A 27,877-nucleotide genomic window follows, 5' to 3' on the forward strand; every position below is an offset into this window, starting at 1 on the left:
AGTGGAAGGTCTTGAAGTCGAAATTATTCCGGTAATGTTCCTTGGATTTCCTAGCTTCTCTTACAGCTGCGTTGAAATCAGGATACAACTTGGGTTCTTCAAAGGTATAAGCCATGATTGCTGCAGCGTACTCTGGCTTGAGGTTTCTGGGTCAGTTACTATCATCCCTCAAGTTGGCTGCTAATTTCCAGGTGTTGGCATAAATTTTGTTTTTGAGGAGCTCGGTTTGGTTTAGCCGCAGTGGCGTAGCGTGGGTTGTCAGCACCCGGGGCAAGGCAAGTAATTTGCGCCCCCTAACCCATGGATTTGTGCCCCCTAACCCGTGGATTTGCGCCCCCTAACCCTAACCCCCAGGTGTTGCGCCCGGTGCGGCTGGCCCCCCCTGCACCTATGAGGAGAATCAGAACTTACAGGGTTAAACAGTTCTGTGTGACGTCTCACATTCTGAGGCGAATGTTCACATACGGGAATCTTTCTTTGTGTGTGAGTTCTCTTTCGGCTTTGACTGAGAGGCGGAACGATGCCTGCTCTTTCGCTGGGCTAATTTACGATGTTTTTCTACACATTAAAAACCTCTGCTATAAAACCTCCAAAAAAGGAGTGTCCTTCAATCTGTTTCTACTCTATTGTTGTTTTAATTTTTTTGAAAGTTTTACATTGTTGATTTTTCTTATTGATAAGAAAAATAGGCAGAGGGCCTTCTTGGTAGCAATGCCTGCCCTGTGGAACACCCTCCCATCAAGAAAATAAACAACTATCTGACTTTTAGAAGACATCTGAAGGCAGCCCTGTTTAGGGAACAGTTTTAATGTTTGATGTTTTGTTGTGTTTTTAATATTCTCTTGGGAGCTGCCCAGAGTTGCTGGGGAAACCCAGCCAAATGGGTGGGGTATAAATAATAAATTGTTGTTTTTCTATATTTTTTTTTGTAAAGCACGTTGAGGTTTGTTTAGTTTTCACAAATCAAGCAGTGCATAATTTTTTATGAATCAGTAAGGTGTTCCCCGAATCACTACCTGCTCTAAGAAAAGAATAAAAAGGAAATGAGACCTCTTTACAAACTGCCCCCTTTCCTTGTTTGGGGTGTGTGCTGAGGCTGTTTCCAACTGCACATGTGCAAAAAACGAAAATATATCTATGCCCAAAGTGCAGTAGAATTGTGTCCAGTTAGCACTGAGAACAAGGAAGCGATGTTTCACTTGGTATCTTCTAGGGCTCTCAGCAAGCCTTCCGTCTGACTTCTCCAGCTCCATGCAAAGGCATTGATCCCTCTGCCCCTAGTTGTTGGGTGTTGGGGGGCAGAACTGTGAAGAACTTCTTCAGTAAAGATACGGATCTTTAGGGGGTGGATAAGGCTCCCCATGACGGCTCTGCTCTGCCTCCCCAGCTGCGTGCAGTAATGCTTCCGAATACCAGTTGGTGGAATACCAGTTGCTCTCGCACTCATGCCCCGCTTGTGGGCTTCCCATCTGGTTGGCTGCAGTAAGGACAAGATGCTGGACCAGATGGACCACTGGCCTGATCCAACAGGCAGGCTCTTATGTTTTCCAGGCTCCATCTCGTCTGGCATCCAGTTAACTACAGTATCCACTGACCAATCAGATACTTGCAAAAGCCAGCCCTTGCCAATGTAATGCACCCTTGACCCTGGTCAGTGACTGACCTCCTTGGAGAATGCCTGGACTGAGTCTGAGGAATGGCCAAAGCCCTGTGTTAGAGCAGAAGGTGCCAGGTGGGCATCTCCTGAAAGGGCTGGGGAAATCCCTTGCCTGAAAGCCTGTAGGCAACACTGGTGGCTTCTCATCTTCCAGGTCTGGCCTTCCTGGCCACAGCTACTGGTTCCTCCAGTCCTGTTAACAGGAGGCTGGTGAAACCCAAACTCCAGATTTAAGATTGAATTCTGGACTGAAGCCCACCTTTGCCCCCTCCTCCACCCTCCAAGGTGCCTTTTCATACCTGATTGTCTCCTGTGAAGATTCCCATCAGATGCAACACCAGGACTCTGTGGAGAGGGGACTTCATTGTCCACGCCCGCTCGTTGTTGAGGTGAAGCAAGTTAGGTGCAGGCGGAGCGGATATCTCTATCTGCACGCTTGTTGCCATTTGAAACTTACTTGCAGCTTTATGTGTTTTTTCTCACCAAAACAGGAAACAGGCCGATTTGAGGTTTCGGAGGCAGAGGAAGCTCCTTTCCTCAATGTTCAACTAAGTTCATTCTAGCAAAAACATACCCAATGACAGGTCTCGTTTTCACAGAGATTCCTCCAGTAACAGGAAGAGGGAGAGGCTTGTTTCGCTACATCCTTCCCCTCAACACCATCAAAGAGCATTTCAATCTGCACCTCTGGTTTGTTACTCAGCCAAATTAGAGGGGCGACTATTAGTATACAAAGCCCTCCATAGCTTGGGATCAGTTTACTTGAAGGAGTGGCCTGCCCGACTCCCATCTCTGGAACTGGGACTTTTCACAAGTGCAGAGCCGCCTTTCCCATTGGGCTTAGTGGCGCATTGCGCCAGGGCGCTGGCCTCTCAGGGGCGCCCCAGTGAGTGGGGGAGCTGCGTGGCTTTGCCTCCCCTTTCCCTACACGTCTGCCAGCTGTGCCCCCTCAACCATAGGGCTGTGCAGCCTCCTTCCCAAGCCTCCTCGGGAGGAGAGCAATCCCTGCAGAGGATTGGGAAGGGGTGACAATTCTGGGGAAGGGGGGGGAGGGATCTTTGCACCACGGTGCCAGATATGCTTAAAACGGCCCTGCACAAGGGCCACATAATCTCCCTCCTTCATTGGGCAGGCTTCTTTTAAACGTTGCTTAAACTTCCTTTCCACAGGCAAGCCTACAGAGACAGGGAATTTCATTGGGTACATTGCTTTTAAAAAGCTATTGGTTTGTAGATATATCTTGATAATTCAGATATGTTTAATGTTTTTAAAGTCTGTTTTCATCAGTATTTTAAATTATATAGGTGTGTGTGTATCTTGCTAAATAAGAATAAATAAATACACGACACCCCTCTAGGGATGTCCTGTATTCCATAGCTTAGGTTGGGGTTAGGGGTGGGCAAATTTTGGTTTATCTTCATTTCTCATTTTTCGATTCTCAAGTCCAGTCCTCCACATTTCCACATCAATTTGTGAGTATATATTTGTTTCAAGTCCCGCTGAAAATTCACCCCATCTTAGTTCAACTTATTCCTAATGTACATAGATTTATATGAAAGTTTGTCTAACACGTACAAGCTTGCAAAGCAATTTCTCCTAAAATAATGCATTTCTCTATTCCATTTTTGACAATACAGTGGTACCTTGGTTCTCAAACTTAATCCGTTCCGGAAATCCGTTCCAAAACCAAAGCGTTCCAAAACCAAGACACCCTTTCCCATAAGAAGTAATGCAAAAAGGATTAATTCATTCCAGACTTTTAAAAACAACCCCTAAAACAGCAATTTAACATTAATTTTACTCTCTAACAAGACCATTGATCCATAAAATGAAAGCAATAATCAATGTATTGTACTATTAAAAAGTATAAGACAGTATTGTAGATGATAATAAAATAAAATAAAACATTTCTTACCTGCACTGATGATAGTCATTGTTTGGATGGGGGGCTTTTATCCATTTCCGCAGTCACACAATGAATCAATCAATCAGTAATTGAACTGGGTTCCACACAGTCACAAAAACAAATTAACTGAAAAAGCCTCAAAAACAAAAACGCAAAATAAATAGCCAAAACAAAAGTGCCAAATACAGTGGTACCTTGGTTCTCGAACTTAATCTGTTCTGGAAATCCATTTCACTTCTAAAATGTTCAAAAACCAAGACGTGGCTTCTGGTTGGTGCAGGTGCCCCGGAAACAATATCCAACAGCTGCATCAGACATTTGGCTTCCAAAAAAACACTTCCAGGTTTTTGGTGTTTGGGAACCAAGGCATTTGAAAATCAAGTTCCCACTGTATAAACTTTTATATGCACTATTTGCCCTGTCATGTGCATTTTTACGCACATTATTTGGCTAGAGGACTGGGTTACAAAATCCAAAGAAGTGAGAATTCCAAAGATGGCTACCTTTGGTTTTCGCGCTGTTTGAGAAAGTGTGAATTAGGTTGGTTCACCATTAAATGTGCCCAGGTGACGCACAAGCTCACTTGGGGTGGAAAGTGTTTGCGGGGTTGCCAGTGATGAAACAACTTCTGGTCCAAGAGACGGCTGCCTAGGATTTTCCAAGGCTTGGGCACAATCCACTTCCAAAGCAGATTTGGGCCTGGGCACAGGCTGATTTTGAAGAGACCCCTTGATTTGACTGGAGGAGACAACAGACAGAACAATCTCCCTTGATCCTTAACGGAATGGGGGGGGCATTTTATTAAAAGTGTGTTTTATCAACACTGCTGAGCAAGCTGGCTTGTGGTCCTTCACTCTCCACAGGGAGTCCTGCGAAGGGTATGTCAGTGGAGGAGGCGGGATATTGGGGACAGTGGCGTAGCAAGGTCAGGGGGTACCCGGTGCAGATAGGATTGGCTGCGGGTTGAGTGATGATGAGTCACCGGCTGTTTACGTCTCGCTCGAGTACAAACTGCAGAGACAGACTTAGGCAGAACGAAACACCCCCTGCCCTCCTTGTCCATTTGCTCTCCACTACACAGCGTCAAGTTCAGCCGCGTTTTGTTGCGTTCGTTGACTGAACTAAAAAGTTTCAATATGTATTGTGTTGACTTGCTGAGGTTAATTAATTGTCAGGCAAAGTTATCAAAGTCGTTTTAAATAATATTATTTTTTCCAAAAAAAAGTGTCGTGAGCCCAATTTTTTAATTTTTTAAAATTTATTTTAAAAACACGTATTTTTGCCATTTTGTCACACACACACCCCCCAGTGGTGACACCCGGGGCAGCCCGCACCCACCGCACCCCCTTCCTACGCCACTGGTTGGGGAGAATCTGTACGGTCTAAAATAAACGTATACAGTGGTACCTCGGGTTAAGTACTTAATTCGTTCCGGAGGTCTGTACTTAACCTGAAACTGTTCTTAACCTGAAGACCACTTTAGCTAATGGGGCCTCCTGCTGCTGCCGCGCCGCCAGAGCACGATTTCTGTTCTCATCCTGAAGCAAAGTTCTTAACCTGAAGCACCATTTCTGGGTTAGCGGAGTCTGTAACCTGAAGCGTATGTAACCTGAAGCGTATGTAACCCAAGGTACCACTGTACTGAGCTCTCAAGAAGATTGTCCTGCATTGAGGCAAACTTCCCTCAATGGTCCCTAGATGTCAGTATAGGCCTAGGAGTGTTCCATTTCTTCGCTTTCCCTTATTCTGTTAAGGAGAACTCTCCTCTGGAAAACTCATCCCATGCCAACATTGTCCCTGTTTAGGTGCCAAGGGAGTGGGATTCTGAATCCCTATGCTTTTGTCTTCTACTTCAAGATGGTCTCATTCTAGCCCTGTTTTGCGGAGAGCCGAAACCTTCAGGAAACACACCCTGAGACAACGCCCTCCCTTGCCCTGTGTCTCCAGCATATCTTTGATTACAAGGCAGACAGACCCCAGGACCCCAGGACTGGCTCCACTTAACTTGTAAGTCACGATATGTTGCAAGTTAGAAAAAAATAACTCATAACACATCCATTAACTGCTGCAAGAACAACCATTGCCAAGACATGGAAATAATTACAAATAATGGTTGGTTATGGACAAATAGTCTAATGCAATCTGGCAAACAACAGGATTGGAAAAACTGCCACAAAAATTAAAAGTAGCAAGAGGGCAAAAGAATCATGATGATTTTTATGGAATCTGATGTGAGTTTATTGATTACACAAATAAAGAGGCATATGGAAGAACCGTACCCAAAGTTTACAGCACAGTCTAGCGTGCATGAAGGACATATTTTAACTTTCCCCTACCCCTTTCCTATAAATTCCTATAGATTCTAATTGTTATTGATACAAAATTCCTCTTACCTATTGTCACTGTTACTTTGCACCATTTCATATCTGTAGTAATTGTCATACTTTTGCTATATACACTTTGACACAACCTTGTCAGAAACATTTGTCTGTGTGTTTATTGTTGTTTTAATTTTATGTAATTGTTGCATGTCATATGCTCTAATGTAAACAAAGATATATCTCAATGCAACCATGATAAACAGCTTAAAGATGAAAAGGAATAAGAGCTATGTTACCCTCCCCAAAAAAAGAACTGAGCTGCGTTGAATGAGGACACCCAAACATTTCTCCCATAGTCCATCCAAGCAGCAGTTAAACATTTCTAAAAAGTATAAACACACAGAGCAAGATAGAGTTGCATTACTTGTGCCTTCCTTTTGTTTCCATTTCTGGGCAGGTTCTGGACCATCAAGGACTGACCACACCTGCCTTGTCCTTAAGGACCTTCATCTCTGCACCATGTCCCAGTCCCCCCACCCCCACCCCCTGCAACACCGCTGGTTTGGTTGGTCTTCCAGATCTATGGGTGGTGTTGGTGCTGGGGAGATGGCAGGAAGTGATGTTGCTTGCAAGACATATCCATGCTACTAAGGCAGGGCAGGAGCCCAGCTGATGTAAGGACCATGCTGTGTGACTGGGAAATGTCCTCCTCAAGGATCCTCTGTTGGACCATGCTGGCTAAGTATAGGTGGGTTAGATGGCAAGGGGGACGGTGGCAGCACACTGTGCTACAGAGCTGGGAAACTGAGTCCCACTGACTCTCCCACCTCCTTGCTGGGGCGAAGGAACAGCAACACAAGTCTAGGGTAGAAACTCTGGTGCCTCCAGTAGGCTGGGGCACCTTAAAATCCCTGGGGCAGGAAAGCCAGCACTTTGAGAAACACGCCCCATCCTTAAATGCCATGGTCTGGTGGTACTGGAGGAAGAAGTGGGAGCAAGCTCTGCTTTGGGCCTTCTCATGCCATGCACAGCTCACCAACTTTCTTGGCCAGCACTGGGAAACTTGTGTCCAGGAAACACGAAGGGCGTGGGGGAGAGAGAGGTCAACATCCCAATGCTTTGCAAGGTGAACGCCAGACAGAATGCAGCTCCCAAGGTCCTTGTGGATTGGCTTTCGAGTCTGGTAAGAGCTCAGGGCGTGGCTTGGTGGACCTCCTCTGAGCGAAGCACTTTGTAGACCACCCAGTAGAAGATGTTGAAGACCAGGAAGGTGAAGGGGAAGACCGCCCGAGAGATGGTGTCGATGCGCTTGGCCCTGTCCAGGTAGCGCCTCCGGAGCATCTCATCCTCCCTCAGGAGCGAGGTGGGAGGGGGTGGCCTGTAGATGTCAAGACTTTCCATTGCCCCACCGTCCTTCATGTGCTGCAGGCAGTGGCCCAGGCCATAGCCCCGGAAGTAGAAGCGGCTCTCGCGGACAACCTCTTCCTCCTGGGGAAAGAGAAAGGGAGGGAGCAGCCCAGGGAGCTGGGGTCATTGCGTTGGAGGGGTAGTCACGGCTTAAAGGTTCTCCGTCTTGTCTACAGGGGGGGCCTCGATGCTGCTGCATCATGGCTCAAGCCCAAAATCCTTCCTCCAAGGATGGTGGCTTGAACCAGGGCGCTGAAACTAATGGGACCCGATTGCTTTCGAGGTAACGCCGGAGACATGTCACAGCAGAGCAGGTGGGATGTCTACAAGGCAGTCAAACCAACAAGGTGTGTTTGCTAGAAAGGCAAACACGGGGGATGTTGGATCTCTACAGGAAATCCTCCCTGGGAGAGCCACTCCCACTGTCTCTAGCCAGGTAAAGGTGAGCAGCCTATATAAGCTGGTCACGTCCCCGGCTTGCTCGCTCTCTTGATTCCTGATCTCCGATCTCTCTCATCTCTTCTCTTCAGTGACTAGGGATGTAGGACATGCGCTGAGTATGAGACACAGCTCAAACTCCACTTTAATCTAAACAACCATATATGTCTGTAACTACCTTTTAAGCCTGGTGCAGGACTGCTGCTGTGAAACCGGGTGAGTACCTAAATCTATCTTTACTAATAAGAATACTGTGTGTTTATTGTTTTAAGGGGGGGAAGGGGGATACCAGGAAATCCAGTCTGTGATAAACCATCCTGGATTGCTTAAATTAAAGGGCTAACACTAGTTTATCAACAGCTTTCTTATTATTATTATTATTTTCAGCAAAGGGGATGTACTCTGCTGAACTCACAAATGTGAGTAAGGAAGGATAATATCTAACATATATATTATCTCCTTATTTCACATGCATGAGAGCATGTGAAGAGGGGCTGCAGCCTTCTCTGTTTCCAGCTTCCATAGTGTGTGTCTGTCGAAGAGCTCTGTGCCATTCAGAACGCATGCATGCCCTGATAACAGCTGCCCTTCCAGCACATCCAACCCTCTCTCCCTCTGGGCTGTGTGCTGACCCCACTGCCAGCAAAAACCCTTTGCTCCCACACATACAGGGGGTGCTGTGCATTTGTGGGCAACACTGCAGGGTGGGTTTCTCACAGGCAATGGGGAAGGCGGTGCAAGGGAGGGAGGGGGAAAACACGAGGGTTGGCGTGGCGAAGGGTGTCAGGCGGAGAGCAGGAGACCTGCGGGGTGGGGTCCGGGGGTGGGGAAGGGGTGTGTGCTTGCTTTTTACCCTGGAGTCGGTGCTGCCGAATTGAGAGAGGGTCTCGCAGGTGGACTCGCTGCTGGGCGTGACCTCCAGCTGCCGTAGGGACTCCAAGCTGGGCGTCTGGCTGTTCAGACCCTTTTACAATCCAGCAGGGAGTGCAGATCAAACAGAAACAGGAGAGTGGATGACCGAGGGTTCGGCTGGCGCACAGCGACTCTGGGCGGGAGCCCGTGCAATGGGCCTGTCCATTGATGCCCATAGGCGTGGCTCGCTCTGGCTCAACAGGTCTCCTCTTAGAGAGCTTGGTTGACTACAGTCCTCTGGGTGGACTCACACATGCACAGAACGCCCAGGTGTGCCCCATCATTCAACAAGAGAACAGAGAGGGGAGACCCACCAGGTGCCTGGCAGGCCTGCCCCCTTCTCTTTGGAGGATGGCAGCAAAAAGGCAGTGGGGCTTAGAGGCCCTGGGGGGTGGAATCTCAGAACCGTAGTGTTGTGGAGTTGGAAGGGACCCTGAGGGTCATCTAGCCCAACCTCCTGCAATGCAGGAATCTCAACTCAAGCAGATGGCCATCCAAGCTCTGCTTCAAAACCTCCAACGGGAGAGAGAGGTCACCACTTTCCAAGGGAGTCCGTTCCACCCAAGGACAACCCTCATTCCCACACACCCACACACACACTGCCTCCAACGAAGGGCTCAAAATGGCGTGTGGGCTTTGAGGGCACATTCAAACAAACCAGCCATTCAGGAGCTCCCAGCTTAGGCAGGGAGGAGGAGGGGAATGGAGGAGGATGAAAGGCAAGGTTTTGTGGGAGCTTGTGGGATGGCAGCATCATTACAGGCACACACACACACACACACCTTGATAGGACCTGAACCAATGGATTCAAATGACAAGGAAGGAGATTCCATCTCAACACCAGAAGAGCCATTGAACCATGGAATGGACTCCTTAGGGAGGGGGTGGACTCTGCTTCCTGGGAGGTTTTGAAGCAGAGGTTGGATGGCCATCTGTCAGGGATGCTTGAGCTGAGATTCCTGGGGGTCTCTTCCAACTCTACAATTCTATGATTCCGTCTCGGCTTGCCAAGTGGCCAGCCTTTAAGGCTGCAGATATAGAACTGGGAGGATTTAGTCAAGGCTTGGTGACGTCTCAAAAGATGGGCATGGGCTAAGGAGGGTGAGGAGAAAGGGGCTGAGCAGGATTGCCCAGGGTCCTTCAGCATTCCTGGCCCTTCCTTGCAACTCCCACAAATGTATGGATGCCAAATAAGCCAGCCTACGCAAATGTGCTTCCAAAAATGTGCTTTCAACATTTGCTTTTCCTGACGATTTCGTTTATTAAAGTGTGGGCCTCTACCAATGAGATGGTTGCAGTGGGGGTGGGCACTGGGGTGCATGACTCAGGAAAAGGGGGGTGAGGAGAAGGGGAGAGGGGTGGAAGGAGGAAGCAGCAGCAGCAACACAGTCTCACAGACACCCTCGAAGACCAGTAGCTTTATCTCTGGGGGTACAAACCCAGCTGGGAACCCTGCCGCCATGCCCAGGAAGGTGCTTCCTCTGAATTCTAGGTCTGTGCCTGGGTTTGTTGCAGCTAGAGAAGGCCATTTGCACTCTGCACCTGCTCAGAGATGCTCCCTCCAGCTGGGCAACATCTCATCCTGCTCACAGAATCATAGAATTGTCGAATCGCAAAGTTAGAAGGGACCCTGAGGGTCAGCTGGTCCAACCCCATTCAAGGCAGGAATCTCAACTAAAGCATCCATAACCGATGGCCACCCAACCTCTTTTTGCTGCTGCATCTCACTATTGAGTCGCGTTAAGCTTGGAGTCCTCCAAGACCCCTTAGATTCTTCTCACATGTACTACTGGCAAGCCAGGTTGTCCCCCATTCTTATGTTCTCACAGCTCCATCCATTGAATGGCAGCAGCTCTCAGATCAAGCATCTTCTTCCTGTTAGTGTAGTCTAAAAACAGGCTTGAAACGATCCTTGCATAGTTTTGCCCCTAGCAACAAGTTTTATCCCAGCAACAGGTCTTCCCCAGCAACAGGGTTTCCTTAGCAACAGACTTCTCTATTAGACAGGCTCTGAATGAGAGAATTTTGGCTGTTACTCTGGCCAGGCAGCTAAAGAGCAGAGAGGAGGAAGGATTCTCTGTGCATAGTTTTACTTTATTTTCCTCAGACCAGTGGTTGTAATGTTAATTTTTCAATAAATACTTTAAGCAGGACTAGAATGGGTGAGGTGTTTGTTCCCACATGGGAATTCACCAACAGATGAAGTGGACTGAGAAAGAAGGTTCTGGAGGATTTTCTGGGTGATTCAGCTGACTGAAAAGGAACCCGCAAAAGGAACAAATTGCATTGAGACACCTGGCCCTCCCTGGAGAAGCCATTGGGAGTTGTACCTGTGGCCCTTCTGCAGGCACTGAGCTACAGATTTGTCCTCATGGTTCAGAATGAAAGACTCCAACTAGACCTTGAGAGCTTTTGGGAGTTCGTGGCAGCGGCCAATGATAATGTTGTCAAATCAGATTCAAAACCTGTTTTGTTTTTCTTTTGCTACAGAGACTCGGGGCAGATTTGGTGAACCTGATGAAAGAAAAACACCTGCAAAACAGGTGGGGGGCCTTGAAATATCTTCTGGGAGCCATCTGTTTCTCAACATGCTAGTCTGAGCTACAGCCCCCTCCAAGGCCCCTGCCGCCCCACCACATCCTGGGTGACTTTCAACAGAAATTCAGGGTCAGCTGGGCCAGGAATCTGGGAGGGAGGGCAAGTGGGGGCAATCCTGCTCCATTAGGAAGGGGTTGGGCAACCCAGCAGACAGGGATGGCTTAGCTATTGCCGCTTGAGAAGGGAAGCCCTGATCCTGCCCACCCCTCCCTTTCCCCAACCCAGGATCAGGGCCATTGTGTCTGGGCTGAGAAGAGCAGCTGGGAATACAGCCAGAGAATCGCCCCCTTCCATCAAGAAGACAGCCAAGGTGGGGGGCAGGGCAGGTGGGGGGTGTCAATCCGCCTACTCACCATCTGCTGCCGCCGCTGCCTTCGGCGCAGGCGCATGAACTCCTTGTGCTGGCGGGAGACGAAGTTGACGGCGGCATACTCCAGCAAGGCGGCGAAGACGAAGAGGAGGCAGACAGCCATCCAGATGTCAATGGCTTTGACGTAGGAGACCTGCAAAGGAGGAAGGGAGAACGGGGTGGCCCCTCAGAAGTGGGTTGCTAGGCAGGGCCTGACTTGAAAGACTCCATCCCCCTTGGGGATCTGGTTCCCTACTCAGCAGGAGCACCCTAATGTCCCACAGTGTCTTAGAATAAAATTATCCTAGAATTGGAAGGGATCCCATGGGGCAATCTAGTCCAACCCCCTGCAATGCAGGAATCTCAGTTCAAGCATCCATGGCAAATGACCACCCAACCTCTGCTTAGAAACCTCCAGGGAAGGAGAGCCCACCACCATCCGAGGGAGACCCTTCCACTGTTGAACTGCTCTTACTGCTAGAAAGTTCTTTCTGAGGTTTAGTCAGTACCTCCTTTCTCATAACTTGAAGCCATTGGTTCGAGTCCTACCCTCCAGAGAAGGAGGAAACAAGCTTGTTCCCTCTTCCATGGGACAGCCCTTGAGATATTTGAAGACAGCTATCCAATCTCTTCTCACTCTCCTCTTTTCCAGGCAAAACATACTCAGCTCCTTCAACCGTTCCTCATAAGGCTTGGTTTCCAGACCCTTGATCATCTTGGTTGCCCTCCTCTGCACACCTTCCATCATCCTTCTTAAATTGCAAGGGGTTAGACTAGATTGCCCTCAGGATCTCTTCCAACTCTATATTTCTATGGTTCTATGATGAATTCTATACTGATGCATTGGAAGACTAAAGATCTGATCCTCTTCAGTCAATCGACTGACAACATGACAACACTCTCAACATATGAACGGATTGCTGGTAGACATAGACTTTGAGTTTATACAGAATATAGTAGGTTTTTAATAAGCATATACGTATTAAGATAATGATACCACTTATATCTATATAATAATGTATGGAAATGTAACTGGTTATAATAATGGTATTGTCTTTTCTGCAAAAATAAAAAATTCTATGATTCTAGGAACTATGTACACTACCTTGAGAAAAGGTGGGGGGTGGATATGATGAATAAATAATAAACCTCTCCTTTTTTCTGTCCCTGACAAAGTATCTTTGGTTATGCAATCTTGTCTTAATAGCTTCCAGAGATAAGCTGCACAGGATGGTGATTTTAACTCTGCTGAAATAGAGATTTGCATTCTCAGAGAAGTGAGAAAGGGGAAGGAGCCTGGCTAAATAGAACATCCTCTCCTACTCCTCAAAATCCACGTATGAGGCTTTGAGCTCCTTGGAGGGAAAGGTGCGGTGGGAATGCAATAATGAAACAAATATTTGCAAGACGGCATCTTGGGGACTGGAGAGGCTCACTTGCCTCCCTCAGTGGGAGAGCGCTATTTCTCCCCCTCCCCCTCAAACCACCTGGTAGCACCAACCTTTGGCAGAGACGCCCGGGAGCCCGCGCTCTGCGTGGTCATGGTTAGCACTGTGGTGATGCCAAGGCCCACCCGGGCAGGGGCAGCGTCCATGTTGATCCAAAAGGAGACCCAGGAAAGGATGACGATGAGCAGGCTGGGAATGTACATCTGGATCAGGTAGTAGCCCATCTGCCTCTCCAGGTGGAACTTCACCTCGATGCAGGTGAACTTCCCTGCAAGGGAAAAGGCAGAGCAGGCCCAGCGCCGGGTTGACGTATAAGCTAAACAAGCGACAGCTTAGGGCCCCCAAGGGCCCCAAAAAAAATTAAAGGGGGAAAAACGGGATGTACATTTCCAAAATATAAGATAAAAAACATAAAATAAAACCTACAATTATTATTTCATGTTATAGCAAGTTTCTAGAGACTAGATTATGAGTCTTTGTACATTGGGTTTCTAAAGGAACTTTTGTTCTTGCCAAATGCCAATGTGTTTGCATTATTAAGTTTGTTATGAATAAAAAAATCATTTTAAGTTAGAGATTAATGATTATTTCACTATTAATATACTATTCACTATTTCACTATTAATATACTTCTTAATTGCATTTCAGTTCAATGACTTTGATAAAATACATATTTTGTTATGTACAAATGGCTTGAGATGCCTATGAGGTCCATAAATGACAATATAGCATACAGTCAACACAAAAAACAGCAACAATTTGTTGTTGACAAAGGACAACTGGACATTGAAAGGGCCCCTTTACCTTCTGGAGCACCTTAGGGCCTCATCAAACCTAAATCCGGTCCTGAGTGTGCCCATGAGACACTGCTGATTGGGAAAGATTACAGAAGGAGTATTTGAAATTTACAGCATGCTGTACGTTGAAAGAAAACTATGTGAAAATGATGTGCTGATGGTATTTGACTCCCAGAAGATTAGCAAAAATGTAGAAAAATACTACCAACCTATGTTGGAAGTGTAAAGAGAATGAAGGCACGTTCTAACATATGCAGTCGATGTGCAAAAAGGCTAGAGCATTCTGGGAAATGATATATAATGAATTGAAAATAATGTTTAAGATAACTTTTGTTAATAAAAAAAGGAAGCTTGTTTAAATCGGCATTACAGGAGAAGAAATACCAAAGGACTTTAAAAGACTGTTTATGTATGCAAAGACAGCTGCAAGAATGCTTTTTGCCCAAAGATGGAAGTAAGAGGAAACGCCAACCAAGAAAGAGTAGATGGAGAAAATGATGGACTACGCAGAAATGGGAAGATCAGGCACCAAGATGACAGTAAATTTAAAAAAGAATGGCATAAATTTATAGAGTATATTAAGGAACCATGTAAAAAATTAAAGACATTAGCAAGATTGATGTAGCACTTAATTAAATTTAATTAAAGTTGGATATATGCAATTAGATGCAGTCAAAATTTAAAAAATATATTTGAGGAAAACCAGAAGGGGGAGGAGGGAAGCCCAGGGGTTAGAGAATCCCACAAAGGTATAAATATTGCTGAATTTAAGTTTGAATGATGTTAATGATGAAAAACTGAATATATATAGAGATAGATAGATAGATAGATAGATAGATAGATAGATAGATAGAGAACCAATAAGACAATGCTGAGGTTACAAAGGTTGTTTGGGGGGGGGCCTCCATGTCTCCTCCTCATAAAGAGGTTGTTCCCCTCTTTACTTCATTTATTTGTGCCATTCCTAGAATGCCCATGGACAAGTTCCCCTGGATGGTTTGCAAAAACCAGTCAAATATGCAGATGTGATACCATCAGTTAAAAAGACTCTGTACAAGATTGGTATCCTTAAAATTAAAAGAAGGGGGCGAAAGCAGAGTCAGGAGATCAAGAAGAAAGAGGAGGAAACATCTGGGAGGTGAGATGCCCCCCATTGGCACAAGTGGCAAAGGAGTGGGCAGCATTGCGGGTGGGAAGATGCTCATTCTGTGCCGGGACGATGGAAGCATCTGACGGAGGGAAGCTGGTTACCTGTGTTGTAAGACTTTGTGCAATAGCCCAGGTCCTTCTCATCCCGCAAAATGAACTGAGGGAGCGTCAAGCCTTCGGCCACCTGCACAGCTTCCTGCTCCTTCACCCACTCAAAGATCAGGTCGTTCATGGTGTAGCCAACTAGAAGGCAAAGGCAGCGGGTGAGGAAGGAAGGGTGAGAGGGGAGAGCATCCCAGAGTCTTCCAGCCATCTGCACAAAGCCACAAGTGCTGTCGGGCATCCTCCCCCCTCCCCCAAACCACAAGGCCTTCATAGAATCATAGAATGGTAGAGTTGGGAGGGACCCCTGGCTCCCTGGGTGCAACGTGTGCAATGGTAAAGGGGTAAAAGGGACCCCTGACCATTAGGTCCAGTCGTGGACGACTCTGGGGTTGCGGCGCTCATCTCGCTCTACTGGCTGAGGGAGCCGGTGTACAGCTTCCGGTTCATGTGGCCAGCAGGACTAAGCCGCTTCTGGCAAACCAGAGCAACGCACGGAAACATGATTTACCTTCCTGCCGGAGAGGTACCTATTTATCTACTTGCACTTTGACATGCTTTCGAACTGCTAGGTTGGCAGGAGCAGGGACCCAGGAACGGGAACTCACCCCGTCGTGGGGATTCGAACTGCCAATCTTCTGATCGGCAAGCCCTAGGCTCTGTGGTTTAACCCACAGCGCCACCCGCGTCCCTTGTCATCTAGCTTAGTGTTTCCCAAAGTGGGTGATACCACCCCCTGGGAGGCGCTGGAACAATCCAGGGAGCAGGTAGTAGCCTCGGGTGCAAGGGGGTGGGCGTTGAATAAAGCATGAAGAAAGACGAGAAGAGAATAAAATTTTGAAAAACCATTTGTACATGTTTCATTTGTTGTATAATGATGCTTATCAATGTAAAATAGAGTTTAAGTCAGAGTGATTATCTGCTTAGGACGTAGCTAGAAATATAGATACATAAAAAGAATACAAATTTGTCATGGCATCCTTCTGTGTGTGCACTTCACAAAGGGAGATTTCCAGGGGACAACTGAGTATTTTTTTTTTCTGAAAAGAGGGCACTAGCCAAATAAGCTTGGGAACCTCTGATCTAGTCCAACCCCCTGCTATGCAGGAATCTCATCTAAAGCATCCATGACAAGTGACTACCTAACCATTGTTCAAAACTCCCGTTCTAGGAGCATTTTGAGCCATGGAATTTCATTGGCGCCAGCAGTTTCTGAGCTCTGGGTGCAGCAAGTCCTGATTTCAGATTAAAACTGCAGAGCGGAAGGAAAGGAGGACCTTTTTCTGCCTCCCCACTTCCAGCTACTCTCTGAAGAAGAGACCCTCTTAAGAATATTAGGGGGGTGGGCAGGGGAAGGGCTAGACCATGTGAAAAATGAAGATAATATTTTAGTTGCAGTTCATTCGTTTTCAGCTTTGTACTGTATTCTTGTTATTAAAAAAGTGCACCTAGACATTCTGTTGTTGCTTCCACAACCTCGGTTGAAGGTGCCCTTGAGCTCCTAGCTTCCATGTCTCCGTTTCTAACACTGTACCCAACCTCTGCTTAGAAATCTCCAATGAACCAAAGTCCACCACCTTCTGAGAGAGTCCATTCCACTGTCAAACAACTCTCACTCTCAGAAAGCTCTTCCTGGTGTCTTTAGTTGGAATCTCCTTTCTTGTAACTTGAAGCCACTGGTTCAAGTCCTACCTTCCAGAGCAGGAGGAAACAAGCTTGCTCCATCTTCCATGGGACAGCCTTTGCTCACTGCCTCTTCCTCTGCTCAGCACCAGTCACCTTCCCACCCCATAGCAAAGGGAACGCAGACCAGATCATGCTCAACTACAAGTTCCACTTGTGGGATGTGAAATACAAGAGCAGTCAAGTACAACATTCCTAGAGTGAACATGTTTACACATGGGGAGGAATGTTTGTCCAGCCAGCAGGTAAACTTCCTGTTTCCTTCTGGGTTGGGACAGACTTCCTCTGCATGTGACTAGAGGTGGGTGTGGCCTCACCTGTGCAGGTAACGAAAAAAGCACAGGGCAGGGCAGACATCTTTCTCTTTTTGACTACATGCATCAAAGAAACAATATCTGCTTAGCCAAAGATGCTCTCTTGGCTGGAGGACAAAGGAACTGTCTCCTTATGAGATAGTTTCCAGGTGTATGTTACTTTTCTAAGCAAAGTCTGCCTTCTGGGATCCTATTGTGAACAGAATGATGTGTGAGTAAAGCTTTTTATACTTTTATAGAAGACTGTGACATGTCTTATCTTTTATGAGGGAATAAGGGGAAAATACCAGAACAGTTATTATAGAGGCTTTAGCAAGCCTGAGCAAACGCATCCGCTGCGAGTTTTAAAAAGGGGGAATGTTATTCTGCTAAATTGTGAACAGACAATATATCCTCTCCTGCATCCCTGAACATTCCCACACCACTGTCCTCCCTTGCTGGTTGGGAGACATCTTCCCTGCCCCAGGGGCTATTGCCTTTCCCCTTCACCTGCTCCTCCAACTCCGCCACTCAGGGCATCATTGCTTTCTGAGAAGCACCAGAGCTGCTTTGAAATGGACTCTTCCACTGCCAGAGTCTGCTGGGTCTTCCAGAACCTCAGCAATGACTTTGGGGAGCCACCCTGGACTCAGCTAGCAGTCCTTCCACTGCCCATCTGCTGGCCACTCCGTGCAGCTCACTGGCAACAATTTGGGGCAGCATTCTTCCTCCTTGCCTCCAAACATAGATTGCAGGTGCGGCAACTGTCCTGCACCTGGCACCACAAAAAGGTTTTGCCCTGGTACTCACAACTCTCCAGTTGCATCGTACAGGTCTGGATGTCCATCGGGAAGTTCTTGAGGTCCATGGGGCAGGACAGGATTAGTGTCAGCCTAGGAGGGAAGGGGAGAGAAAGGAGGGGGTCAGGGGGGAAAGGGGTCTGTGTCAGGCCCTGCCCTGCTTCCGAGTGGCAGCAGGGAGAGCCCATGCCAGATGCCGCTGGGCCCACCTGATGCTGTAGAGCACATTGCCATTCTTGAAGATGCGCAGGAGCTTGTTGTCGGTGGTGACCTCATGGAAGTTGGCGCCCTTCTCGTTGGCAAAGAACAAATCCGGCTTCCAGATGGAGTCCAGCATGGATGGGTCGAGGTCCAGGGAGTCGTCAGGGTATTCCCGGTAGGCCAGGCGGGGGTCGTTCCACTGCTGCCTCAGGAAGACGTTGACGCGGTAGTCCTTGAGAGCAGAGAGGAGCCGTCACACGCGGGTGCAAGCCACAAGACGCAGGCATGCACCTGCACACACACACACACACATGTATCCATGTGCAGTGTTGGTTCAGGTCCTCTGGTATCCTGGCCCGGGAGTGAGCAAGGCAGGTGGGAGGTGGGAATAAGGAAGCAAGCGAGCAAGCAAGCTGGGAAGAGATTTGGAGAAAGGCTCTGGAACTCCTGCACATCAATGGCTATTGACTACGCTCTCCCTGCATAGTTGGGGGCAGAAATAATAATAATAATAATAATAATAATAATAATAATAATAATAATAATAATAATAATTAATACCAAGTGAAACATCACTTCCTTGTTCACAGTGCTAACTGGACACAATCCTGCTAATGACTTTGGATACCAGTTGCTGGAAACCACAGGAGGGGAGAATCAATGCTGTAGAGTTGGGAGGGGCCTGGGGGTTGTGGGTTCAAGACCCGCACTGGGCAAAAGATTCATGCACTGCAGAAGGTTGGACTAGATGACCCTCATGGTCCCTTCCGACTCTGTAATTCTATGATAGACTAAGACCCATATAAATAAGGGTGCCGGACTAGGAGGGCCATGGGCTTGATCCAGCTACAGGGTTATTTGTGTGTTCTTATGCACAAGCCACAAGGCTCTTCTCTGCCTTCTTCCCAATTGTCCTCATCACCTGAACCTCCACCTTTCCCACCACTTTCCTCTCCCTGCCCCCCTCAACCTCCAAGGGAACAGCAGCCACTCAGAGGCAAGCACAACCCCCAGGGATCGCTGCCCAGCCAGCCCCAGGGCAGAGGAGGACCCTTGCGCTTGGGGCGAGGCAAGCAGTCAGAGTCTCACCATGGTTGTTTCGGTGACCGAACCAAAACTGTTGATGAAGATGTTGCATGTCACGTTGACGGGCGGGCCTGTAAGCCAATGGGAAAGCATAGGTGAGTTGACAAGGTTCTAGGGGGCAACTCAAAGCCGCCTTCGACCAAGTCAAAGCATTGGTCCACCTGGAGGAGACACCTGCCTTATACAGGTCACTTGTTTTCCAATGATCCCAGGACAGGTGTGAGAGGATGTGCAGCCAGATCACAAATGCATGATTCCTAGATCGTCACAAACTGGGGACATGATGATGTCATAGCCTCTAAACTTTTGTGGCAGGAAGGAGAATAATAGAAACTTAATATTTACTTCTTCCTGTCTCTGCACACTTTTCTCCTGCCTGCAATGGGGAAGGTTGTCTGTAAACTCTCCTCCAGAAAGCACACTCCATTTTGAACTAGACTATGGGTGTTTGTAATATTTAAGGATTACTGCCTGTCAGGGGACTGCCATCGGAGCCAGGAGTGGAGGGAAGGCTCCCCAGCGATGCCGGAGAAGGACCCAGCAGGGAGAGAGGGAACTCATCTACTGAGGAAGGAAATCAGCGTGACACCAGGAAGAAAGGGGATCAGGGGAGGGCTTCGGAGAGATGGCTCCAGGACTCTTCTACAGAGACCAGCGGGGAGAGCACAGGTCCTCCGCTGGCCATGCCCACCCTGCGCAGAAGACTTCCGCGGAGGGAGGCTAGGCGGAGACTTGGCGTCAAAGAACTTTTATGCTGGAAGAAGTTCAGGAAATGCCCACTGACGGATTCTGCCAGTGACTGACACAGCTGCGGAGTAAGGGCTGTGCAGCCAGGGAAAGGTTTAACCAGGCAACTTTGCCAAGAGTAGCAGCAACTTACGCACGAGCAACCCCAATTCCCATTACACTGCCTGTCTGATTTTCATCACCATACTTGTTGAATCCTGGCAAGACTTTTGATGTGAGTAAACCTTATATTTTCTTGTTTTACTAAATAGCCTAAGAGTGATTTTTACTAAATAGCCTAAGAGTGAACAGGAGCAGATAATCCAAGTCTGCCTAGAGCATCTTTGGATATCATAATTGCTCTAGAAGGTCGTGCAACCTTATCCTAACAGCTTCTAGAGATAAGCTGTGCACAGATGGTGATTTTAACTCTGCTAAAAAAATAGGTATTTACATTCTCACAGAAGTGAGAAAGAGAAAGGATAATGACTAAATAAAATATCCTCTCCTACTCATCTGAATCTATCCAACACCAGGAGTCTTGCAATATAATTCCCAGGGAGGACACTCCCCCATTTCCATCCAGGAAAGGGCTCTCTTGTTTTGTAGTCTCTCTCTTTTTGTGTGGGGAGGGGCTTTGCATCCCTGGCTATCTTTCAAACTTCCAGCCTCCAATATTCTTGCACACAGAGTGACCTTCAGCACTGGAGGGATGTGTATGATGTCCTGGATTTGGCAGTCCTGATGGGGAAACGCTGCGAAAGGATGGGAAGCATGTGAGCAAAGTCCTCCTTTACCTTTGAAATTGGGTCTGATGCGGGCATCGTACCCCGACGTCCGGCCCATGAGCTTGTCCAGGAAATCAGAGGGAGACATTGGTTGCGGGAGGCTCCGGGAGGCAGATTTTGCTTCTCCTTTTCCTGACACCAGCCTGGGAGGAAGAGAGGGGGATGTCAGTGTGGGAATGTTCTGGGGTGCAGGAGAGGATATATTGTGAGATTATATCCTAATCCAATTTGTGCTAACAAGTTCCCAAAATATCAGCAGAGTTTATGGCATTCCCCTTTAAGTTCACAACGGTAACGTCTGCACAGGTTCGCTAGAACCTCTATAATAATTACCGTATTTTTTGCTCTATAAGACTCACTTTTTCCCTCCTAAAAAGTAAGGGGAAATGTGTGTGCGTCTTATGGAGCGAATGCAGGCTGCGCAGCTATCCCAGAAGCCAAAAGCCAGATGCTTTCGCTGCGCAGCGATCCCTCTTGCTGTTCTGGCTGCTGGGATTCAGAATATTTTTTTCCTTGTTTTCCTCCTCCAAAAACTAGGTGCGTCTTGTGGTCTGGTGCGTCTTATAGAGCGAAAAATACGGTACACTGGTAATTTCCCCTTTGTTCCCTCTTAAAATACAAGACACGACACAGTCTTCATAAAGATATAAAAGAGTTTACTCATGTTCTGTATCACAATATGATCCCAGAAGGCAGACAGGCTTAAAAAGGTAAAATACATTCAGAATCTATCTTATAGGAAAATAGTCCTTTCCTCCTCTCTTGGCTGAGAGCCAAGAGGGCATTCTTAGATGTTGCTTCCTCGAAGGAAGATGGCAGAGAGAGAGAGATGGCTGCCTGCCCTGTGCTTTTATCATTACCTGCACAGGTGAGGCCACACCCACCTCTGGCCACATGCGGAGGAAGTCTGTTCCAGGAAGTTTACCTGCTTGCTGGACAGACATCCCTTCCCATGTTCTAACATGTACACTCTAGGAATGTTGTCATTGACTGCTCCTGTGTTTTACATTCCACAGTCAGCAGGCTGAACCCCACTTTTCTACACACACACACACACACACACACACCCCACTGCTGGAAATAGGAGCTGGCATCATCTGGGCTGCCTGTCGCCATTGAGCCCTGCTGGGTTTAGGTGCCTCAACACGCAGAGGTAGAAGGCAGCAGTGTAGTACAGTGGGTAGCGCATCAGATTAGGACCTGAGAGAGAGTTCGAAACCCCACTCAGCCATGAAGCTCACAAGGTATGGCCAGTCACTGCCTCTCATCCTACCTTGTAGGGTTGTTGTGATGGCTCAATGAGGACAAAGAGAGCTTTGTATGCCACCTTCAGCTCCTTGAAAAGGTGGAACATGATTCTGATGCATAAAATAAATAGTCTAACCTCTTGGTGCCACTCAAGCTACTCCTTCTGTCCCCTCTGTGAGAGACGGGACCCCCGCGGTGCCATGACAGGGGGATGGCAGAGCCATATATATTAACTTACCTCCCTGGGCAAATCTTCTCTTTTTCAGCACTTTCCCCCAAGCCAGAAATGTGAGAACATCTGCTAAATCTGAGCTCCAAACTCAGACTCCATCTTAAGCTAGACTTAAGCAAGTCTTGGTATCTGAATTACCATCTTAAGCCTGCCTGAACAAAGCTCCTGCATCTGTTACTCTTCAAGAAGTATTCCGAGGGAGGAAATGTTATTTTCCCCCCTTTTACAAGACTGTGTGATTGTTGTTTTAAGGGGGAGAAAAGGGGGAAATATACCAGGAGAACCCAGTTTGTCTTAAGCATTCTGGATTGCTTAAACTAAAAGGCTAAAACTAAACTATCTAAGCTTCCCTTTTTAAGCTGCAAAGGGATGGCACTCTGCTGAGGAAGGAAGGATAATACCTAATAATTAGATCCTAGCATCTCTTCACATCCCAACAGCAGGGCAGAGAGAGTTATCCAGAGGGCCAAAGGATTCCCCTTTGCTGCCAGTCTGGGCCCAGCATGCATCTTGCCTGCAAGGCTCTCCCCATGGAACAAGGGGTGCTTCCCCAGAGCTCTGCTCAGAATTAGGATGGTCATTAAGCAAATTAAGGAAACCAGCACTGCAAAAACTGGACATAAGCCTTGGCAACCTTTACAGGGAGATGCCATCTTCCTCCTCCTGCAGTTCCAGTCTTTGTGCAGCTGCCAGGGCAAGAGCAGACCTTTCCACCACCCAAGGGAGTTTGCTGTCACTCCTGGGGGGGTGCTGCTCTCTGCCCGCTCCCTGTCCCTCCCTAGGCAAGAGGGCACTGGGGGCACTGCACTCTCTCTCTGTCACCCGCCCACTTTCCTCTGAGTGTGCCCAGCCTGCAGAGGCCTCTTCCCAGCTGTGCTTGAAAGGGGCAGGCAGGCACTGCCCCCCACCCCCCCCAGACAAATAGGACGTTGTTTAGTTTTTCAATGAACTAAAGATTTTGTAAATTGTTCTTCCTGAAGGAGCGTCTCCACCCCCATCGTTATGCCCGAACACCGAGGTCCAGCGCCGAGGGCCTTCTGGCGGTTCCCTCCCTGCGAGAAGCCAAGTTACAGGGAACCAGGCAGAGGGCCTTCTCGGTGGTGGCGCCCGCCCTGTGGAACACCCTCCCACCAGATGTCAAAGAGAAGAACAACTACCAGACTTTTAGAAGACATCTGAAGGCAGCCTTGTTTAGGGAAGCTTTTAATGTTTAATAGGCTATTGTACTTTAACATTCTGTTGGAAGCTGCCCAGAGTGGCTGGGGAAACCCAGCCAGATAGGCGGGGCATAAATAAATTATTATTGTTGTTATTATTATTATTATTATTATTATTATTATTATTATTATTATTTGTTTTCATTACTTTGCTCCCCACTCTTGGGAGTGGGGAGAATTCAGCTGTAGAGAGGGCTATAGATTCTGTGAATAAGTCAATAATATTTCCCCTCTTTGGCCAGCTGCTGGTCCCTCCATGTACACCCCTCCATTTGTCAACTCCGAGGAGCCCAGGCTCTGCCTGTCCCTAAGCAGGGGCAGAGGAAAGGGGCGGTGGGGGCGGTCCACCCCAGGTGTCATCACTTGGGGGGGGTGACATTCGGCGCACCGCCTGCCCGTGACTCCCAGGCCTACCCCGAGCCGTCAGGGGAAGGGGTGGAGATGCACCGCCTTGCCAGCGGCCTTCCCCACCTTCCCGCTCTGTTTTGACAGTTGGGGAAGGCTTTGGAGTTGTGGGCTGGTGGCGCGCCATTGCCCCTCGCTCCCGGCCTGCTGGGGGGGGGAGCCTCCCCATAGCTGTTAAAAGGAAGAGGGAAGGGAGGAAGGGCGCTGGCAAAGCGGCATGGCTCCCCCCCCCCCCCCAGGAAGCAGCCCACCACGGACAGCTCGCTCCACCCCCCCATGGGCATCTCTCCCCCTGGGACACTCACCCCATCCCTATGGCATGTGCACCGCTCCGGGCGCTGGAGCAGCTAGCTCGGCCTCTGTCCCTAAGGCCAGCCTCTCAGTCCCCCCGCCCTGCCAATCATAGAGTTAGAAGGGACCCTGAGGATCATCGAGTCCAACCCCCTGCAATGCAAGAATAAATATGCAGCCGTCCCAAACGAGGATCAGAGATGCAACCTTGGCGTTATCATCGCCGCGCTCCAACCAATCGAGCCATCAACACTTCTCCCAAATGCCCCCTTCCCCGAGAGCTGCCCGAGGGTTTGCTGTCGATTCCCCGCGTGAAAATGCTCGTCCATTAAAAGGAAGGAAGCTCCCAGGAAAGGAGTCGCTGGCTAGACTGGAAAAGCACATTGCAAGACGCTACCTTGTTAAAAGACGCAAAAGAGGCTCCGCAGATCCTGGGAGGCCAAATAATTTTAACAAGCCCAGCAGCTCCTCTGCAAGGTCAGCAAAGCAAACGCTGCGGGAGGTCAGCAGCGCTTGCATCCGACTCATCATTCGCTGGCCAAGGCCCCTGCAGAATCCGGAGTGGAACAGGGCCCCCTGGAGGTTTTGGTCTGTGGCGAGAACAGCTCCCTTCCCCTCCCTCTGGGGGGCTGAAAGATCTGGAGTAACTTACAAGGCAATTGAGGCTTCGGCAGCATGTAGAATATACATTCTCCTCTCTCTTTCTGCATCAAGAAATGACATCTAAATAAACGCAACAAGCAAAACTATCTGAGCTGGATGCGTCTCCAGTGACCCTGCTCCGTTACTGGGCCAGTGGTGCCTGGAAAGGCTGGTGCCCCCCCCCCGGCAGAAGTTGGGTGGGTGAGCCCTTGTAGGCCAGGACCCCTGCATGCCTGGGTGGGGGAGAGCTGTACCATTCTGGGCTGAGCAGGAGGGATCAGAAAACAGCGACAGGAAGTGTGGACCATTTGCCGCCTGGCTGCGCAGTGCCTGGGGTCTCTCTCAAGCCCTCGAGGATCCCCAGAAGTGGGGGTCCCATTTCCGTCCATGCCTTTCCCTTTTGACCCAGTCTGAAAACAGGAGCGTCTGCCGCCAGTCCAGTTGAGAAACACGCAAGGGGCTAAGAGCTTCAGTTCTTGGCATCCGTGCATCTCCAGGGGTAAAGTCGAACTAGTGTGTTAGCAGCACCGAAGGGACTTCCCCAGGACGCAAGCCTTGACCAGTGTTTGGAGGTCCTGGGCTGCCCCTGTAACAAGACCCCTCTCTGGGCCTCACTGATGGGGTCCAAAGGAGCGCACCAGCTGGGCTGCGGGAGGGACTGGAAGGAAGCGTACTAGGCACCACCCAACCGCCTGAGGGACTCCACTCTTGTTTTGTGTAGGGTTTACTCCTTGGCCTTTTCTTTTCCCAAAGATATCCCGCAAGGCAGCGGATGTTTATGATCAGAGTTTTCCTTCTCCCAGATAGGCTCCCTTTCCAGGTGGCCGAGCCCCACCTGCCCCTCATTTCCCCCTAGACCACCTGCAGAAACCGCCTTCTTGACCATTGGACCCACTCTTGGTCTTGTCCGCTCAATCGGCGGAGTCTGTCTTTGCATGCAGGGGAAGTCCCTGACTCACTGAGGGATGGAGACCCATCAGCTACCTTCACCTGATTTAGCTTCAGTGCTTTCAGAAAAACCTGATATCACTCCCAGTGGACACAGCAGGCAGGAGATGCTGCGCTGCGGAGCCGAGGGGCAGAGGAAGTGGGGATTCCTGGAAGAGCTAGAGAACTCCCGCTGCCTGTGCCCACCCAGATCGATGTACCTTTGTACAAGCAAGATGTTCCCTGCCCTTCACTCCAAACCCACCTGGAAGAGGATCCCGAGGCAAGAGCCAAGCCCCATATCAGGCAGTCCCACAGAGCCGGAAAATCTGGCTGGCTGTTCTCACCCCTGAAGTAGCCGCGGGGCCTTCCTGAGGGTAGCCCCACGCTCATTGGAATGCAAGAACAGCACCATAGCTTGGGAAAGATTTGGGTTATCTTCAGTGCACCCCTCCATGAAGGTGGTGGGGCGGCTTAGCTGGGTTCTCTCTGTGTGTTTCACTCTTGAAGTCTGAACCCCCAGATCTCAGTGTCGCTGGCAGGCCGGCCTCTCCCCCAAACCTCGAGCTTTAAGTCCAGACAACGGACAGAGGTTGCTCCCGATCAAAAATAACCTCCTCGGCTATTCCCACACTTCACAACTGCACTGTCCGTGCGCGTGTGTAGAAATGGTTGCTATGTTAGAGACAGCTGGCGAATTTGCAGAGCGGAACAAGCCCAGACTGCGGGTGGGGCGGGGGTGGGGGAATTGCGCCTGACCTCCCTGCAGGCTTTTAGGCTCAGCTTCCCAAGCGCTTACCTGGAAACCCGAGGCTGACATGAGGGGATCTGAAATATTCACGGGGTGCTGGAGTCCTGAAAACATCTACGAGGCTCTTATACTACAGAACACTTAGGAGTTTCCCCCAGCGCTGCTCTCCCCCAGCTCGAATGTCTGTGGGGCGATGCTGGAACCTCCCAGCGCAAAATGGATGAGGAACATGGATCTTCTTGCAAGCCCCACATCCCACCCCAAGGACCTTGCTGCTGCTGCTGCTGCTGCTGGCACCCCTGCGTTCCCCTAAACCCAAGAAGCCTGTCAGTTCCTCTTAGGAGCGCTCACCGTGCCAGAACATACAGTACTCCTCCCCAATGCCCGTGCCACCCTGGGGCGCTTCCTTGCTGGAGTGGCCTCTCTGGTCCCCCTCCTGCCCTGTGCCCGGAGAAGTGTTGCTTGCTCGGACCCTGGAGAGAACCAGGCCTAGTAGCTCAGGTGAAAGGACTTCCTTCTCCTTCAGACCCCTCCCCGAGCCTTGCCTGAGAGCTAAGCGCCCCTCCCCCCGCCGCATCTGCGCCCAGATTGCCAGCGCCAGTCTCTCAGGGGGATCCGGTCCCCAGAGCCTTCTTGCCCAGCAAAGGGCATTCTTTCTCCCCCTGGCAGTGAAAAGCGGCTGGTGCTAAAATTCTCCCCCGAGAAGGACCAAGAGGCCTCGCTGGGTCGGGATAGGACCAGCCTCGCTCGTTCCCTCCCTGCCGGGCTTCACAACCCGCCGCCCCCGCAGTCCGAGTGCAAGCAAGAAGCCCCCCCTCCCCCGACAAGATCCAAGCAGATCTGGAAGAGAGGTGGGGGCTGGGACTGTGGAGATCTGCCGGCTAAGCTGGTGGTGAAGGAGAGGGAGAGAGACCCTCTCGTGATTTCTTTGCAGGGCTTAGGCAAAGAAGGGGAAGGAGCAGAGGGAGGCGGGTGGGAGGCAGCTGCGGGAACGAAGGCGAAGAGGGAAAGTGAGGCGGGGGGGGCGGGGTTGCCTGGCACTTGATTTGAGCCCCCGAACCGGTTTCGAGCGCCAGCTCTCAGCCCCGGCGCCGAGGACGCGCCGCCACCTGGAAAATACCAGCGCGCCTCTGAGCACGTGCAAAGTGCCCCTTCCCTGCAGCTGCGGCCCCGACCGGAGATGCTCCCCGCCCCCGCCCCGTCTCACCTGAGCAGCAAGCCGAGCAGGAGGTGGGAGACGACGGGCCCTCGCATCCCTCGGCCGCGCGGCGTCCCCCGCCGGCGGCGGGGAAGGCGGGCGGGCGGCGAGGCTGGCGGTGGCGGCGGCGCCCCAGCCCGAGGAGGCGCGCGCGCATGTCCCGCCGCTGCTCCGCGGCTCCGTCCGGCAGCGGCAGTGGCAGCGGCGGCAGCAGCAGCGCCGCATGGAGGCGCCTCGACGGCCGAGCGACGGCCAGCGCCTCAGTCCTGCCCGCCGCTGGCTTCCTCCGCCCGTAGCCCTGAGCC

General features: G+C 49.6%; 3 protein-coding genes across 4 annotated transcripts in view; 1 reads left to right on the top strand and 2 right to left on the bottom strand.

The window, feature by feature from the left end:
* The window catches only part of LOC309353284 (erythroblast NAD(P)(+)--arginine ADP-ribosyltransferase-like), a 46,099-nt gene extending 43,540 nt beyond the window's left edge, over positions 1 to 2,559 (bottom strand). The window contains exon 1 of one of the 2 annotated variants that reach the window (XM_081882660.1): positions 1,957 to 2,556. In XM_081882660.1, coding sequence (XP_081738786.1) covers positions 1,957 to 2,103 — 147 coding nt within the window. In that variant the 5' untranslated portion in view covers positions 2,104 to 2,556. Of the gene's footprint in view, positions 1 to 1,956 lie in introns of both variants that reach the window. The other variant, XM_081882658.1, reaches the window with a different exon arrangement.
* A 2,353-nt stretch (positions 2,560 to 4,912) lies between these two features.
* Positions 4,913 to 27,665, bottom strand: LOC309353246 (glycine receptor subunit alpha-4). Its single transcript, XM_081882570.1, has 9 exons — positions 27,582 to 27,665; positions 20,671 to 20,804; positions 19,151 to 19,218; positions 18,070 to 18,293; positions 17,871 to 17,953; positions 15,085 to 15,225; positions 13,090 to 13,304; positions 11,593 to 11,742; positions 4,913 to 7,372 (listed from the first exon to the last, which is right to left on the bottom strand). Exons 1-9 carry the CDS (start codon positions 27,626 to 27,628, stop codon positions 7,076 to 7,078), a joined length of 1,359 nt encoding a protein of 452 aa, XP_081738696.1. The 5' UTR covers positions 27,629 to 27,665; the 3' UTR covers positions 4,913 to 7,075.
* Positions 26,791 to 27,877, top strand: part of LOC309353157 (uncharacterized protein) — a 76,502-nt gene continuing 75,415 nt past the window's right edge. The window contains exon 1 of the mRNA XM_081882364.1: positions 26,791 to 26,801. The gene's annotated coding sequence lies outside the window, so the exon portion shown is untranslated. The remainder of the gene's footprint in view (positions 26,802 to 27,877) is intronic.

This window comes from Podarcis melisellensis (genome assembly GCF_964234715.1).
Source record: "Podarcis melisellensis genome assembly, chromosome: 12".
Lineage (NCBI taxonomy): Eukaryota > Metazoa > Chordata > Lepidosauria > Squamata > Lacertidae > Podarcis > Podarcis melisellensis.